Source organism: Giraffa tippelskirchi, chromosome 14 (assembly GCF_054371585.1).
Source record: "Giraffa tippelskirchi isolate mGirTip1 chromosome 14, T2T-mGirTip1v1.2.pri, whole genome shotgun sequence".
Lineage (NCBI taxonomy): Eukaryota > Metazoa > Chordata > Mammalia > Artiodactyla > Giraffidae > Giraffa > Giraffa tippelskirchi.
Window position 1 is genome coordinate 43,305,164 of NC_137288.1, and position 18,507 is coordinate 43,323,670.

Sequence of the window (18,507 nt, forward strand, 5' to 3'; positions counted from 1 at the left end):
AGTAGTAGAATTTACAAAATAGACATATTTATTTGGCAAGCCAAATTAGTCCCTTGTCACTCTCTGGACATTGAAATCATTCACTTATATGTGTTAAGTATTAAAGGTAATGGGTACACAGAGTGTAACTTTTGAATTGTGTTTTTTTCACATGCAATCTGTGACTTTTCAAGTCTTCTTTAGTTTCCATTTGTCATTGTTTGTCAGTGCAGAGCATAAAGCATTCTTTTGGTGATTGTGAATGTAAATCTGGAATTTACATGTAAAATCATTCTTTCTGATTCTTCTAGTGATTGCAAGTTTAAATGTTATACAGCTGCAACTATCACTGATTTCCAAACTTTAATTAGAAATTTCTTCAGTATTTTAATTGGAATCTGCTTCTTGCTTTTTTCTTTTACCCCTTGCTTATACTGGTTAACTTTCTAATAGAAATACAGATGAGTTTCCTTAACATCATGGAGTTCATGTGCTTTACAACTCCTGAGTCTCTTACTCATTTTGACATATGACATTTTAATGGCTAACACATAGCTTAATAGTTACACTGAATCAAAGCATCTTGATACATGGTAGTATCTTTACAGTATTTTTTTATAATTTATTTTTAATTGAAGGATAATTGCTCTATAATATTGTGTTGGTTTCTGCCAACTGTCAGCATGAATCAGCCATAAGTATACCTATGTCCCCTCCCTCTTGAACCTAACAGTATTTTTACTTATAAATTTTGGAATTTATTTCAAAAAGCATTTGAGGGGAATCAAGATAGCAAAGTATTCTTTTGAGTTGAAAAAATGACAACATAGTAACATCTAATTCTAAACCCTTTCTAGAATTCTAGGAACTTGCTATATTTTCTTCTGGGGTTTTACTTGTGTCAATTATTTTGCAGGTCCTTCACAGGGTGGCCCAGGTCCTCAGTATCCTAACTACCCCCAGGGACAAGGTCAGCAGTATGGGGGTTACAGACCAGCACAGCCTGGACCCCCACAGCCACCGCAGCAGAGGCCTTATGGGTACGACCAGGTAAGTTACTTGGCCAGCTGTGTGGCTGCCCCATTGTTTGCTCACTCTTGATTAGCTTAAATATTTTTCAGTTGGTGACTCATTTTCCCCTCCTTTTGTTTATAACATGAGTTAACCAAAAAAAAGTATTTTCTCTTGAGTCTTTTTCATAGAATGCTAACACAGTTAATCATGGTTACTGTAGCATATAAAACATGGCATTCTCCAGGCACCAGCATTCATTCATGTTCATTCATTTATAGTCTCTCTGGTCTTTACTCTGCAGGCATGCTTCCCTTAGCCCTTCCAAACATTATTCTGTATTCTAAAGCCCCTGATTTCTCTTGTTTCTCTCCTGTTAATAAACATGTTCAAGACTACTCAAGACTTGACCTATTGAAATGTGAAGTCCATCTGAGTCAGTGCTCTCACTGGTTGTCAGCTTCACGTCAGCATATTCACTCCACTTCCTTTGCAGCCACGATGTCCTTTCTCTTTCAATTCATACTCATAACCTATCTCTGCCGCCTCCCATACCCATATCCATTATGTCAGATATTAATAATCTTTCTTTCTCCCCTGTTATCTTTCCTTCTACTTCCTTCAGATAAGTATAAGTGTATCTCATCCTATGATGTCTATATTCTCTTAAACTTTCTTTTCATCAGTAAATTGCTCAGGCTTAATAATCTGTGCCATGGTCATTGTTTTATGAATCTTCTCATATGTGCTCTAAATTATTAAGATGATTTATTATGTTGGCAGGGTTTTTTTTGGATTGATTTCAGGTTTGTTTAATGACGTTACAGTGAGGAGAATCTGATCTGTTAACCACTTAAGCTGCCTAAATACATTACTTTTTAATGTTAGGGTTACAGGACCAGTGGGGATGATTGAGGAACAAGTCATGTACGATGCTGATTAGATGCTGAGGTGTGAGCAGCTCTTTCATCAATGTTCCCTCAGGTCGACAACCCTCTTGTACTGACACTTCTTAGTTAGGTGGGAAAAATAAAAGGATGTGGACAGATAAGAAAATTAAAAAGAATATACTAAGATTAAGTCAGAGGATTAGGTAGAAGTTTTATTTAATTGTGAAATAAATGTTGACTAGTGAGTATTTAAGGACAAGGTCCCTGAGCAGATATAATTTAGGCTTATTCTAATCCACAGGATAGCTGTTGAAAAGTGGTCATTTACTCCCGTAATTGAACAAACTTTTATTAATTTCCCATGTGTGCTGGACACTCTGTTGTGTCCTAGATGAGTGAAGCAGACTTGGTCCTTATGGCTCATGGAGCAACTCTCTTGAGCTTCCTTGACTTCACTTTAGCATTTGACTCAGGTTCCTATTTTCATTCTTAAGTGGTCTTTTTTAGCTTCTACATGACTAGTGTTTCGTTCCTCTTACATTTCCAGTGATTCCTTTTTTATTTTCTACTTGTTTCTCATCTTTCTTTTACCCAATCAGTTTCTTTTATCAGTCCTTGGCTTAGAGTTTTTCTCAGTCTGTATTCCTCCTGTCTTACATTTTCAGTATCCTTAGCCCACCCTTCTTAACCCAACTCCAGCTCCATTTTTTCAACTGTGTACAGAACATCTCTCTGGGTGTCTTGCCATTTTCTTCAACTTCATCATTTCCTCTCTGATTCATCATGTTTCTGAATCTCCTAAACTTATATCATTCATTATGCAAATAGTTCTTGAGCAACATTTATATGCCAAGTACCTAAGATGGGAATATGTTAGGAAAATTAGATCGATATGGACTCTGCCTTTGTGAACTTAAGTCTAGGTGGGATACAGACAAGTAAGTAGATGATATGATATAGTGTGAGAAGGTACTTGGATGAGGGAAGGCAAAATTTTTGTGGGAGGGAGCTCTTAACCCAGATATATGTTCCTTGGGAAGTGTAAGTGCAGGAGCCCAGGGCTGAGAAGATATTAGCCAGCTTGTTGTAGAGAATAGAAGGGTATTCTAGTCAGAAAGAAGTGCACTCATGAAGGACTAGTGTTAAGATATGCGGCTCAGTAAAGCAGAAGTGTGGGGAGGAAGAGGCAAGAGCGGAGAGAGAAATTAGGGCCAGGTTAGGAGGACTCTTATAAGCCATACAGGGGAGCTTGGTCTTTATTTTGATACTGGTGTGGCTCAACCATATTGCATTCTCACCAGCAGTGAATGAGAGTTCCTGTCCCTCTACATCCTCATATCAGCATTTGATGTTATCAGTGTTCAGAATTTTGGCCATTCTGATAGGTGTGTGGCGTATCTCGTTGTTTTATTTTGCATTTCTCCAATGACATATTATATAGACATCCTTTCTTGTGCTCACTTGCATCCTTATATCTTCTTTGGTGAGGTGTCTTTTCAGGTCTTTGGCCCATTTTTTAATAGAGTTGTTTATTTTCTTATTGTTCAGTTGTAAGTGTTCTTGGTATAGTTTAGACAATAGTCCTTACCAGATGTGTATTTTTCGAATACTGCTTTGTCTGCTTGACTTTTCTTATTTTTTTGACATTATCTTTCTCAGAGTAGAAAGTTTTAATTTTAATGAAGTCCAGATTATCAGTTATTTCTTTCATGGATCACACCTTTGATATTGTATCTATAAGTCACCACAGAACTCAAGGTCACCTATGTTTTCTCTTATGTTATCTTCTAGGAGCTTTATTAGTTTTGTATTTTACATTTAGTTCAAGTTCTTATTTAAGTTAATTTTCTGAATTGAGAAAATCTTAATTGTTAAGATTTGTATGTAGATTAACTTTTTTGTATGCGGATGCCCAGTTAACTAGCACCATTTGTTGAATGAGACCACCCTTGCATTATTGTATTACCTTTGCTTCTTTGCCAAAGATCAGTTGACTGTATCTAAGAGGATCTATTTCTGGGCTCTATGTTCACTTCCATAGATAAATTTTTCTGTTCTTTTACCAATATCACATTGTCTTAATTGCTTGATAGTAAGTCTTGAAGTTGAACATTGTCAGTCTTTGTTCGTCTCCTCCAGTATTCTATGGTCAATCTGGGTCTTCTGTCTCTCCATAGATTTTATAATTATATTGTCAGTATCCAAAAATAACTTGCTAAGATTTTGGTTGGAATTGGGCTAAATCTTTAGATCAAGTTGGGAAGAACTCATATATCTCAACAATATTGAATTTCCTATCCATGAACATGGAACATCTCTACATTTATTTAGTTCTTTGATTTCTTTTATTACTTTTTAAGTTTTCCTTATTCAGTTCTCTATATATTTTATTAGATTTGTACCTAAGAATTTAACTTGTGGGGGAGAATTCTTACATAGATGGTATTGTTTTTAATTTCAAATTCCACTTGCTCGTTGTGAACTTACCGTGAACAGTGTGGGATTCACGATCTCCGAAGAAGAAGATTCAGCTTCAGGACCAGAGACCAGGCTTGATCACTCAGGAGCGTTTGTGTAGTAGAGTTTTATTAAAGTGAAAAGGGACCGAGAAAGCTTCTGACATAGACATCGGGGGGGGGGATGGAGAGTGGCCCCCTCACCAGTGTTAGCAAGGGAGTTATATATTTTAAATTAGTTATTACAGTAAATCAGAAGAATGTCTCAAGGTTGTAAAAGTTTTACCAAACCCACTTGCACAGACAATTTACATTTTAAGATAACAGGATTAGAATTTAACAATAGATTTTACCAGACCCACTCCCATAATATACATTCCAAGATATCAAGATTAGTCCGAAGGTTTTCAGGAAGGAGAAACTGTCCTCAAGTAGGATACATTGTTGTTATATAATCCTTAGTACAGAGTTTAAACTGAGTTGTTTGTTGTGTAATCATCCCTTCCGGGCTTAAAGAAAAAAACATTTTATGACTAAAACAGTGGAAACAGTGTCTGACTTTATTTTTCTGGGCTCCAAAATCACTGCAGATGGTGACTGCAGCCATGAAGTTAAAAGACACTTACTCCTTGGAAGGAAAGTTATGACCAACCTAGACAGCATATTAAAAAGCAGAGACATTACTTTGCCAACAAAGGTCCATCTAGTCAAGGCTATGGTTTTTCCAGTGATCATGTATGGATGTGAAAGTTGGACTATAAAGAAAGCTGAGTGCCAAAGAATTGATGCTTTTGAACTGTGGTGTTGGAGAAGACTCTTGAGAGTCCCTTGGACTGCAAAGAGATCCAACCAGTCCATCCTAAAGGAGATCAGTCCTGGGTGTTCATTGGAAGGACTGATGTTGAAGCTGAAACTCCAATACTTTGGCCACCTCATGTGAAGAGCTGACTCCTTGGAAAAGACCCTGATGCTGGGAAGGATTGAAGGCAGGAGGAGAAGGGGACAACAGAGGATGAGATGGTTGGATGGCATCACTGACTCAGTGGACAGGGTTTGGGTAAACTCCGGGAGTTGGTGATGGACAGGGAGGCCTGGTGTGCTGCAGTTCATGGGGTCGCAAAGAGTCGGACACGACTGAGCAGCTGAACTGAACTGATGACTAAAACTAAGGAGCGTAGAGGGAAAAAAAAGATGTTTGTTCTTTCCTCCTCCTTGAGAATTCCAGACCCCTTTCTCCTCCTCAGGGACCCTGGGCTTCTTATCAACCTGCCTAGGAATTGACTCTCTCAGTTGCTAGTGTATAGGGGGATTTTCTATGTTAACCTTGTATCCTGCAACCTTGCTTATTAGTTTCAGGAGGTTTTTTTGTTGTTGATTCTTTCGGATTTTCTCCCGAGTCAGTCATGTCATCTGCAAACAAAGACAGTTTTATTTCTTCTTTTCCAATTTGTTTATCTTTATTTCTTTTTCTAATTGTATAAGCTAGGAATTTCAGTACAGTGTTGAGAAAGAGTGGTGTGAGGGGACATCTCTGCTTTGTTCTTGATCTTAGCAGGAAAGTTTCATTAGATCTTAGCAGGAAAGTTTCATTAAATATGATGTTAGATGCTTTTATTTTCTAGCATAGCATTTATCTCCATGTGACACATTATGTAGTTATTGTTTATTATCATACTCTATTCCCTTAGACTGTCAGTTCTTTAAAGACATCACCATGTCTGTTTTTATCACTGTTGAGTCTCCACCACCTAGTGGAACACACTGCTGTTATTATTCAGTTGCTCAGGCATGTCCAACTGTTTGTGACCCATGGACTGCAGCACACCTGGCTTGCCTGTCCTTCACTGTCTCCCGGAGCTTGCTCAAACTCATGTCCATTGAGTCCATGATGCCATCCAACCATCTCATCCTCTCCTCCTGCCTTCAATCTTTCCTAGCATTGGGGTCTTTTCCAGTGAGTTGCCTCTTGGCATCAGGTGGCTGGAGTATTAGAGCTTCAGTTTCAGCATCAGTCCCTCCAATGAATATTCAGGATTGATTTCCTTTAGGATTGACTGGTTTGATCTCTTTGCAGTCCAAGGGACTCTCAAGAGTCTTCTCGAGTACCAGAATTCAGAGGCATCAATTCTTTGGCGCTCAGCTTTCTTTATGGTCCAACTCTCACATCCATACATGGCTACTGGAAAAGCCATAGTTTTGACTATACGGACCTTTGTTGGCAAAATAGTGTCTCTGCTTTTTAACATGCTGTCTAGGTTTCTCATAGCTTTTCTTCCAGAGAACACATTGAGTAGTCAATAAATATGGTGAGTGAACAAATAAGGCCTTTTCTTCCTAAATTTGAATGGTGATCATAAGAGTAGCAATGGCACCCCACTCCAGTACTCTTGCCTGGAAAAGCCCATGGACGGAGGAGCCTGGTAGGCTGCAGTCCATGGGGTTGCTAAGAGTCGAACGCGACTGAGCAACTTCACTTTCACTTTTCACTTTCATGCATTGGAGAAGGAAATGGCAACCCACTCCAGTGTTCTTGCCTGGAGAATCCCAGGGACGGGGGAGCCTGGTGGGCGGCCGTCTCTGGGGTCGCACAGAGTCAGACACGACTGAAGCGATTTAGCAGCAGCAGCAGCAGCAGCAGCATAAGAATAGAGAAAGAAAACCCTAAAAAGTATTCTGGTAGTAATTTTAAGACCTTTGTATGATTAGGTGAATGAAAAAAGAAATTTAAAGATGGTTGAGATTACTCAGTTATTGTTCAGTCTAGGGACTCTTCACACCATACACTCTCTAGAAAATCTCATTTACTCACAGGGTTTCACTTTACCGTGCTATTGACTGTCAAATCCCTGTTGCTAGTCTGATTTCTCGTCTGAACATCAGGCACCTAGTAGTCATCTGCAGTTAGAAATAGCGTATCAGTTTCATTTTCATATAACCAAAACATTCGTAATCTCTGTACCACACATTGCTCCTTTCTGTGTTGTCTGTTAGAGAGAGGTACTGTTGCCAAGTTAGAAAGCCATGTGCCACATTTGGTATTTGAGTCTTTCTCCATCTCCCTCTCTCCATCTAGTAAATGACAAAATCTTGTTAGCCTGGTCTCCTTCAACGTTCTTGTATCCATCCACTTCTAAAAGTGCCTTATCTTTGTTTAGACCATTAATATGTCCTGACTTCATCACAGGATGAAGGATTCTCCCATGCGGTCTTCTTGCATCCTTTCCCATTCATTTTTTTTACTCTAGTCAGAGGAATTTTGTAATTTAAAAAAGGAAAAAAAAAAATTGAAGAAGCAAAGCGAGAGATGCTATGCCGAGGCTTAGAGAGTAGAAGTGATTGACCCAAGATGACAGAGGTGAGAAGTGGTCAAGCTGGGTGGTAAGTCCTGAGTGACTAGAGACCCAGTGACTGGACCCTTCCCTATACCAGGCTGCCTCCAGCCACACCCGCTGTGTGCAGAGCATCTTCATGTTCTTCTTCTTGAGTAACTTTTTGAAGCAGGAATTACAATTATCCTCATTTGTCAGATGAGAAAATCAAGAAAGGGAAGGTAGATAACTGGCCTCAAGGACAAGAAACTGTTAAGCAGGAGAGTTAAAACTAGAAATTGATTTCCGGCTCCAAAACCCTTACTTTTAACCCTAGAATTTGCTAATGGTTGCAAATATACAGTATTTGGAGGGGCTTGGCTTGTGATTTGATTTTGTCCTAGCAAAGTGATTAAGTGTAGATCAAGTTACTTAAATTTTCAGGGCTTCAGTTTCTTCATCTGTAAAATGGAGATAATGTGTACTACATAGGTAACAGATGAACACGAAGCACTTATTATGGTATTTGACATATGGTAACTAAGATCTTATTGAGATATATTAACAGTTAGCTATTACTGATATTAGTCAAACTTCATACATCTATTACTTCAAGCTGTGTGTTACCAAATAATCAATAGCTTCTACTCCTTATTATTGTACATTCTTTTTTATTCTCCAGTTCCCTAAGCATTTTTTACCCATTTTTTTCTCCACCTTTGCTTTAGCTATGTCTGCTATTTGAATTGCCCCTTTTTTCTTTTCTCTGCTAGTCAAGTTTTACTATTTTCTTAAGGCACACAGTCTGTGTGAAATATTTTTCCAATTATTTTAGTTGTGTAACCTTTTCCTTTCTGAATGCTTATAGAACTTGTTCTGTAACTACACTTTATTTGTAAATCTTATTTTCCCCATTTTTCAGATTTATTACAGTGATGAACATATAATATTTGCTCAGTAAATGTTTGTAATTGCTTGAATATCATATTTGGCATACATTATTGAGGAAGTCTTCTGTGTCAGGCACTCATCAATATTTGGGCCCTAAGAATGGATAAGACCTAGTCCCTATCATTAATGCATACTATAGTAGATAGATTATGACTTCTGTTTATATAGCGCATCAGTTTTTACCTCTCTTCTGCATTCACATCATTCATAATATGTGCCACTTGCTTTCATCATTACTATCTCATTATACACATTGACTAGGAGAGCGTTTCCTTCCAGGATCGAGACTTGCTTATTTCTAATTTTTGAAAGTGCTTTCTCATGTCCTCTCTTATTTGAGTGTCCTAGGAAACAAATGAGATAGAACTCATGTAACCTTAAACAGAAAATTGAGATCCAGAGATGAATATGTTACAGTCCCCACCTTACAGGTGAAGAATCTGCATCTCAAAAAATTAACAGTAGAGTTGGGACTTAAACTTAGTAGTTAGATAATTTTTATAGTTGAATAGCAAGTTCCTGTACGCTAAGCATTTCTTATTTTAAACTTTGTACTATAGGAGTTTTTGTGCTTCCCTGGTGGCTCAGACAGTAAAGAATCCACCTGCAATGTGGGAGACCTGAGTTTGATCCCTGGGTTGGGAAGATCCCCTGGAGGAGGGCATGGCAACCCACTCCAGTATTCTTGCCTGGAGAACCCCCGTGGACTCATAGGGCCACAAAGAGTTGAACACAACTAACAACTAAGCACAGCACATAGAAATTTTTAAACAAAGACAGAAGAACCTCATGAATCCCTGTGTACCCACAAGCCAACAATGATCAACATTTTACCAATGTTGTTTTATATACTTCCCACCCTATTTTATTGAGTATTTTAAAGCAAATCCTACCTATAAATATTTCTTTTTATTATTTTATTTTTTTAAATGGCCTATTTATTTTTTGGCTGTGCTGAGTCTTCATTGCTGTGCGGGGGTTTTCTCTGGTTGTGGCAAGTGGGGCTACTCTTTGTGGTGCATGGGCTTCTCATTGCAGGGGCTTCTCTTGCTGCGGAGCATGGGCTCATAGTTGTGGCACATGGGCTTAGTAGCTCCCTGGCTTGGGGATCTTCACAGAGCAGGGATCAAACCCATGTCCGCTGCATTGGCAGTTGGATTCTTAATCAGTGGACCACCTGGGAAGCCCTACAGATATTTTAAGATGAGCTCTGACTTTAAATCTTTCTGAATATAATTATGTAAAATACATCAATATTTTTATAACCTTAATTCTATTTATAGTGCATTATCTGCTTAGTTATAGTGGTATTCAACAGATTTTTCAAGTATTATCTACTTCTATGGAAGTGTAAACTTTTAGGGTACTCCTTCTTACAGTATAGGAGGATTTCAACTCGAGAATACTTTCTTGATATAAAATAATTAATGTGACTTAGAGGGGGATATTTCGCCAGAGGCAACAGTTAGCTGATTATGTGCTTCCAGTGGATGCTGTTTTTGGAAAGTAAGTGCTTTTATGAGCATCTTTTTAAAACACATTTAAGATATTTTATTAAAGTAAATTTTTTCTGGTCTCTCTTTACTTCTACCTTTCTTCTCTTTTGGAGAAAAAGATTTTCCTTCTCTTTTCTAAAAACCTGCTTTAACAGTTGTATACTGGACATTGTGTACCTTCCTTGTAGAATGTTGTTATTTCATTCATTACCTCTTTATATCTGTACTTTATTTTCTTTCCCTTCCTGTCAGCCTATAGGTCTTTCAAACCTAACTTATTAAAAGCAACAAAAGCAAAACAGTCTTTGATTTTATGTACCAGCTGCCTGCCTGAATATGTCTGCTGATACCTCACTGGCCTAAGGGAGAGGCCCAAATTCTATAGACAGGCTATAAGGTTCTTTTCCCCTTATCTCCCAGTATCTCTTCATCCTTGCTACTTATCCTAACTTGGTGTTAACACATGAATTATTATAATAATCCAAACAGTTACAGACTTTGTATATTAGCACATAACTTATACACTGATATACACCATGCCGGAGTTTAGAGCCAGAACTTCTTGCTCATTCCTGATCAGTTCAGTTCATCAAAATTCACCAGAAACTTAAATTCTCCATTATGTGCTGTTCTAGGCTCAACGACTTTGAAACCCATTTGCAGTTGAATATGATATCAGAAAAAACTTACAGAGGTACCATATACCTAAATAGAGAACAATTTCTGTCTGTTGTAAAAGTAGCTGCTTTTGCCGTATGACAGTGTAAAGACTGACTTGTGATTTTCTGTGCAGACTATTATGGTCAAATGATCATCTAATTATATTTTAAAATTTGTCTTTTAGGGGCAGTATGGAAATTACCAGCCGTGAAAAGGACTTCCATTCCAGCAGCCAGTATCCGTCAGCAGCCATACTGTCGCCTCCGCACTGTGGACACCTCCCTGTGAAGAGACCCTTCCATTCCATCTAGTTTTTGGAAAAACCTTGTGGATAAGCGGCTGTTTCATCCGTAAGCAGCCTGTGTGGCTTAGTTATAAAAAGGCTTTAGTAGCTCAAAAATACTCTTGATTTCACATGTCTACTCTAGATGGCAACATTGGACAGAAAATACAATGACATACCCAGTTTGCAATGAATTTGGAACTGCGTTTCAGACGGACTGTTACGGACTGAAAGGTGTGAACAGCTTTGTATGTTTATGAAGGTTAAGGGAATTTAATACTTTTCCATAGATTCTTTTGTAAGGGGAAGAGGGAAATGTACACTTTTTACAGCAGCAATATTTTGTATATTATGTTTATTTCATGTGGTGAATATGCAAGGCGGTACACTACGCGCTGGACAGAATCAGAAATCCTCTGTTAATGGGGATGGGGGCACGTTGGATGCTTGATTGTGCGAGTCTGAAAATGGTGTTCTGTGAAGCTAAAGGTGAGGGGAAGACAGAGCTCCCATACGTCCACTACTAGGTTCTTAGAGGACATTCAGACCCCCTTTTCTCTCTTAGCTGATCAGGGGCACTGTGGTACAGTTTTGAGTAAAAAGACATTTTTTAAAAAAGCTTTCCAGTTTTGTGGACAAAAACCTTTTTTATAAAAGATCATTTATAATTCTGTTTTAAAATGTGAGGCAATAAGAATTACTTCGTGTGGGATATGAAGAATCTTGGTTAACAGTTTCATGTAAGTCCTCTCCTAAAACAGCAATAACTGAACATGAAAGTTTTGATTTTACCTTGTTTGAGTAATCACTAGTAAGTAATATCAGAACATTTTATAAATGATATCAAAGAAGAGTCAACAATGATGCATTTTATTTTTTAACATGAGAAGGATTATTGGTTTCTATAATAAGAATAGTTCAGGAGACTTTATAAACCTTCCTTTCAACTTTTCTTGACTGGAAATAATGCCATTTATAAAGGAATACTTTTATGTTTCCCTCTTTTTTATGTTGGTTAATAGAACACAGAGATGTTTAGGAAAATGCTTGCTGATGAGGTTTATTCTGATCTATATTAAAAGCATAGAGGTTGCATTTCAGATCACTCTGTTTTATTAGCATGGTCTGTTTAATCATACTTGAGACTGTCCTGTGCCTGATTGTTTGAGCTGAGTTCAGGGATTTTGCAATGGGCAGGAAATCATGCATTGAGAAGTTTATAACCACAATTATTTAAGCGTAATCTGAAAACATCTAGCCCAAAGGTAAGTTGCTATTTTCATCACAGTTGCCTGTGCCCAGGGAGTAAGGTATATTCTTTATAATTGGATTGTTTTTTCCCACTTAAAACTGGAAACAACAGAAGGGGTGCCATAAATTTGAAAAAGCAAAATGTACTGTTCTCAACATACTGTAACCAAAAGGAGAAATTTTAATGTGTCTCTGTGTGTATGAAAGAGAGTGTGTGCGTGTTTTAAGGTCTGAATAAGGCTTTTTTCAACATGGTCAGTATAAAATGGATATCAAGTTTGAACAGATAAAGCATGGACAGCCTTATTGTGACTGAAATGCTTTTAGGTTCTGTGCCAATTTTCCACCACTGTGTACTTTGTTGCTATTTAAAACTGTATCAACTCTAACGGAAGAATAAATTATTTGTGATTTTAATTTTCTCATTTGTTTTTTTAAATTAGATCTCTTTGACTCTCTTGTTCTGTCTGGAGACTGTGCTGTGGGTTTTTTATATAAGTTAGTCTAGTATAAGCAGACTATATTTGTACTCTAGGACTTTATCAAAATTCTCTTGTCATGCCCAAGTTAATTAGAATTAACTGTTCAGTAATCAGCATGTTGTGTGGGCTGTTTGTTATGGAATTCTTTCTCTGAAAATGAAGTCCATGAGGCTATAATCAAGATGACTGAATTAGATAAATGAGTTGAGGAGACGAAATTGTGCTGAACCCAACCTGGTGTAGATATGTTATCTCATTTGAAATATGCTCAACTGACATTAAGAAATAATTTGTCTTGCCAACCCATCTTCTGTTGTCGTATTCTCCTTTTAATGGAAACTAAAATTGCAATTTTAATAAGCAGAATTTCCTCCAGGACTTTCTTCCTGGAGACTACTGCATTTGCAAGGTTTAATTGTTTTATAACAGTCCTGTTTCGTAGAAGTTTTTAATTGGTGGTGACAAAAATTACCTTACTCCTTTGATACCTAGTAAGCTGAATATCTTTACCAGTAGCTTTCTACCAAGTTTGACATCACCATATAGACCATATATTCTAGAACTGGAAATTTTGCTTTAGCAAAATGTATTATTATGAAGAAATATCATACCATCCCATAAAATTCCAGAAGCAAAACATTACTAAGAAGAGCAGGGCAGTTATTGATCAACATTTAAAAATATTTAACTGTGCTCATTTGAGAATATGTTAGTAGTCTGTACAGCTTTGATGGCAAATTGTTTTTGGTTTTGTTTTTAATTTTTTAATGGCATTTTCTGTGTGTGTGGAGGATGGTATGAGGATCTTTGTATACCAGAAATCTAACTGAGGCACTTAGCAATTTGTGGCCAGTCTTGTGTTGTCTTTATAACCACCCACAAATTGAAGCAAACACTATGTCCTTTCATTCTTTCAATAAGTATCTCTAAAAGATAAATACTTTTTAAAGTAACACCTTGGTACCAGAATTCTTCCTGCTCTGAAAATTTTGTATTTTCAGTGTTAACAATGAATGAAAAATCATCTCAGAATATGTATGGCCAAATTGCTGCCTTTTCTTTCATTTTAAAGCCATTTATATTAGATCATTAAGGTATTAGCAAAAGTATATTAAGTGTACAGTCTTCCTAATTTCATCTCTCAAATGTAACACTTGTTAAGGTTTGATACATTTCTTCCAGCTTGATTTTATATACATAAGCTGAGATATTATTTTCTCATTTTAAACAAAATTGGAATTTAACCACACTGTTTTTCAGCTTTTTTTTTATTTAGGCAAAAAATATCTTGGATTTTTTGTTTGTTTTTTACAATTGCAAAAGCAAAGCTTTCATAAACTATCTGGCAAGGTTTTTTTGGTTTTGTTTTTATATGATTGTTGGAATATTTCTAAACTATAAATTTTAGTATGTTAGGTTTAAGGCCATGTACATTATTATCTTCCTAAAGGATATATCCTTGCTAACACGAGATTACTAGCCTTATTAATTTTTGCAATTCTTTTTAAAAAATGCTATCTCAGAATTTAATTTGTATTACATTTGATTTATTTATAAGTTTGAGCATCCGAAATACTTAAAGGGAGTTTATTATTTTTTGCTGCGAAATGGCTTTTAATGTTCTTTGTACATTTTTCTTTTGGCATATAAGAGAGACAGGAAATTGTATAAATACATATATACAAATTACAAAATTATATATGGTTCTCTAAATGCAAATGTTAATTCTCTTTCTATATTGCCCATCTCTTTAGTCTCTATTATTTAACTGTAGATATACTATTGATACCTTTCACTGTATAAAAGTTTTAAGACTTCACATATTCAAATTCTTAGCTTCTTACAACCTCCCTAACTTGCAAATTTATGAGAATATTCCCCATACTTATTTTAATTTTTCTAAAACTTATTGTACATGATATGATTTAGAGCATTAGTTTTTTTCCTATATGATAACCAGTTGTTTCAATATCATTTACTGAATAAACCAACTTATTTGAGAAGTCATCTTATTTTCTTTATCTAAAAAATTAATTATAGCTAAGGCATGCTTGATTTATGCCATTTCAAAGACTAGTTAGATTTATTTAAATATAACTTCATTTAGTTGGCATAAAGTTTTAATTTCTTACCCCCTCACAAGGGTTTTACTATTGGCTGAGTAAACTGCAATGGTATAAATAATGAGTGGCTTCTTAATAGTAAGAGAATTATTGAAATATACATTATACATACACATTCATATATATGTGTGTATTATATATTTGTATATATGTGGATAAATATATGTATATATTAAAAATTTTTTTTTCCTGATAGGGGTCTGTAGTTTAAGAACTTAGATGTGTGAGCAGTGCATTTATGTTTAGGCTATAATTTGTAACTATGGTAATATACTGAGAGGTTTTTTGTGAGAGGTACATTGTAAATAATTATTTAATGTGAAAATAGGTGAATGGAAAATCATGAATATTATGAGATTTTTTCATCATTTTTGGTCTCTTTTAGGAAACACTGATAATAATCAACAGTCTCCTCTCTTCTTTTAAAAATAATCCCCAACTTTTGGGTGACACATGGCCACCTACCTAGTGACTACATTTTACAGCTTCCTGTGGAAGAGGGGCTGGAGTGATGTGTGTAACTTCTAGATAACATTTTTAAAAGTATGCTCTATTTTCTCATCCATTTCCCAAGGGCTCGCATATCACATATTAGTGGGAAGATCTGAACTTACAGATTAGAAAATTACTTAGAGAATGACATTGCAGCTAAATAAAATGAAAAGTCTCCTGAATGGCCTCATGGATCTGCCTACTGCCTATCTGCCTGGATGATGACATGAGAGAAGTAACACTTCTGTCTCATGAAGCTCTTTGTTATAGCAGCAAACCCCATACTCTAATGTAGGGTCACTTTGGGGAGGGCCAGTTCATACTACCCTGTGACATATTCTGTGTGGAGTCACAGTTTTTAGAAGTGGCAAGTTTTTATTGTGTGTGTAATGTACTTCATCAGAGAAGGCAATGGCAACCCACACCAGTACTCTTGCCTGAAAATTCCCATGGACGGAGGAGCCTGGTGGGCTGCGGTCCATGGGGTCGCTACAAGTCAGACACGACTGAGCAACTTCACTTTCACTTTTCACTTTCATGCATTGGAGAAGGAAATGGCAACCCACTCCAGTGTTCTTGCCTGGAGAACCTCAGGGACGGGGGAGCCTGGTGGGCTGCTATCTGTGGGGTCGCACAGAGTCGGTCACGACTGAACCGACTTAGCAGCAGCAGCAGCAGTGTACTTCGTAGTTAGTTCATATTCTTAACCAGTGAAACAGGACAAAACCCATTATATTTCCTTTAAGATCATATTCAGCTTTCCACCACTTAAACTAGCTGAATGCTGTATTTAGTAACAATAGATTTAGTTAAAGTACTGGTAAAAATATACTTTATCATCATATTTTGGCATCTTTATAAATTTTATAAATAGCATGTTTTCTAAATACTTACTTTGAGGATTATGTTAGATAGGAATTCATAAAATCTCTTACGGTTTTCATTTTATTATGGCTTCTTCTGCCCTAACTTGATCTTTGGACTTTTTTCTCTAATGTTTTCTTGCCATTTCCTTAGTTTTCTGACTTTCACTATCTGAAGTGTATACACTGGTTCTAGTTTACCTGCCAACTTTCCTTTTGAGGGGTGGGGCGGGAAGATGTACTAAAAGCATTCTAGTTTTATACCTGTAGTAGCTTTTATCATTCAGCTTCAGGTCAAATATAAAGAATTTAATATCTATAGGAAGTGTAACTATATTAGCTTTGGAAGGATATTTTGGAATATTGATTATTTTTCATACTTTTTCGTACACATCAAGTTTTTTGAACTTCTAGGACTCCTGACATCAGGGACCAAAATACTGTATATAGCTATCAAGGATTTTACCTTCTATCGATGCGACTATACCAGGGGATTATTTCTGTTAATGCTTAGCTTAGTAAATTAAGAACAAGAAAGTGTGGCAATGGCTTTCTTTTCAGTACTAATATTAGTCTATCCATAGAAATCCTATTCCTATTTGTTAATTTCAGTATTCCATTCTTTCCCAAGATCTTGCTTCACAGCAAGCTTTCATACTTCAAACTCAACATGTTAGTGCTCAGTCCTCATTCCCACATAAACACAACCATTTTGAAAACATGAACTGATATTAATTACCCCCTTGGCACCAGAATTCAGGATTTCCTGATGCGGCATGCTAATGTAAAATGCATTAGTGCAAATGCTGGCTCCAAGGGGTAATACTCTCTAAATAAACACAGCAATGTTTTTCTTTATTCACAATTCTCAGGCTATTCTAAAAGTCATTCATCCTCCACCAGCGCCACCCCCCCCAAAGCATTTTGAGTTTTAATTGGTTATAACTGGATTTTCATAAGAAGAAATTGAATTCCAAGTTGCAAATCAGTGGCACTTAACTCTTTGGTTCTTTGAAATAAAATGTACCTCAATGTTCCCATGACTAAAGGACTTTGGACCGTAATTTACGGTAGTCTTCTGGAAGGTAACAGTTTATGGCATTAATATCACTAAATAGATCATTTGATTTTAAAATTTCTTTGGAAATGGAAAATGATTAAGATCAGTCACTCAAAGTCGGAAAGAATGTGTATGGATTTTTTGGGGTTTGTTTTGGGGTGTGTATGTATTTGAACATTCCATGTAGGCTTCTGATCAAGTAGGGATGGTTCATGTTTTGATGTGTTATCTCCAAATGCATACTAATACTGCTACTGTAAGATAAGACAAAAAAATGAGCCAAAGCAGATCTAGTCAAGCTCAAAGAACCAAGTATCTCTGTGTAACAAAAACAGAATAAAAAATGTGAATTGGTGAGTGAGACTGAAACCACAGATCACCTGGGTTTTAAGTCTAGAAGCAGTTAGTGGTACTTAAGAAATTGGCTCCTGTTAAGTAATAAAAACTAAAAGTAATAACAAGATTGGACAGTGGAGCCAAGTTTACTATTTAACATCAGAGAAACTCGAATGTGACTCTTTCCAACTGTTCATACATCCGAAAGGAGGTTTTGTTTAAAAAAAAAAAAAATCTACTGCTGATCACTATCTAGGGCCTTCTTTCCAGGCAGCTAAGTATAATGATGCTAGATAATACATATTTAGCATCTTAATATGGAGCAGAACCAAGGTATTCTGAAACTTGGTAATTAGATCTAAAATATTCCTAAAATAATTATTGTAGGGAAAAAAGTTTTTAGAGATTTTGTTCTGAATTTTCTGCAAGGGTCCAGGAGTACAAATGGAAATGCAGAAAGAAGGAAGAAGAGTAGGGAAGAGAGATAAAAAGTACAAGTAAAGCCTTCTTTAAATAAACCCATGAACTAAAATTTCAAAATATGTCAAAATCACTTTGAAGAGCATGTATTCCCACTATATAAAATTAAATGTTCTAGAATGGTCTGACATTTTAAAATGTGCATGCTTAAGCAGCTCAAGGAAATTTATCCAGTCACATCCTTGAATGGATATGAAATTACAAAACAAAAACAGGAAGAAATGAAACATACAGAAAAACCACTGAGAAATCTTACAAGTAAAAAATAATATCACTGAAACAAGCTCAATTGGCATAAACTGTAGGCTAGGCACAACTGAAGAGGAAATTTGTTTTTTAGATGACAGTGTGAGAAATCGTCTCATACAAGAACACAAAACGTTAAA

The 18,507-nt window shown here is 36.3% G+C and overlaps 1 protein-coding gene across 8 annotated transcripts in view; it reads left to right on the top strand.

Annotated features, from left to right (window-relative positions):
• Positions 1-12,702, top strand: part of SS18 (SS18 subunit of BAF chromatin remodeling complex) — a 70,589-nt gene extending 57,887 nt beyond the window's left edge. For all 8 annotated transcript variants that reach the window (XM_081562738.1, XM_081562741.1, XM_081562740.1 and 5 more), the window contains 2 exons: positions 896-1,029; positions 10,936-12,702. In XM_081562738.1, coding sequence (XP_081418864.1) covers positions 896-1,029; positions 10,936-10,962 — 161 coding nt within the window. In that variant the 3' untranslated portion in view covers positions 10,963-12,702. The remainder of the gene's footprint in view (positions 1-895; positions 1,030-10,935) is intronic.
• Positions 12,703-18,507: the final 5,805 nt, after the last annotated feature.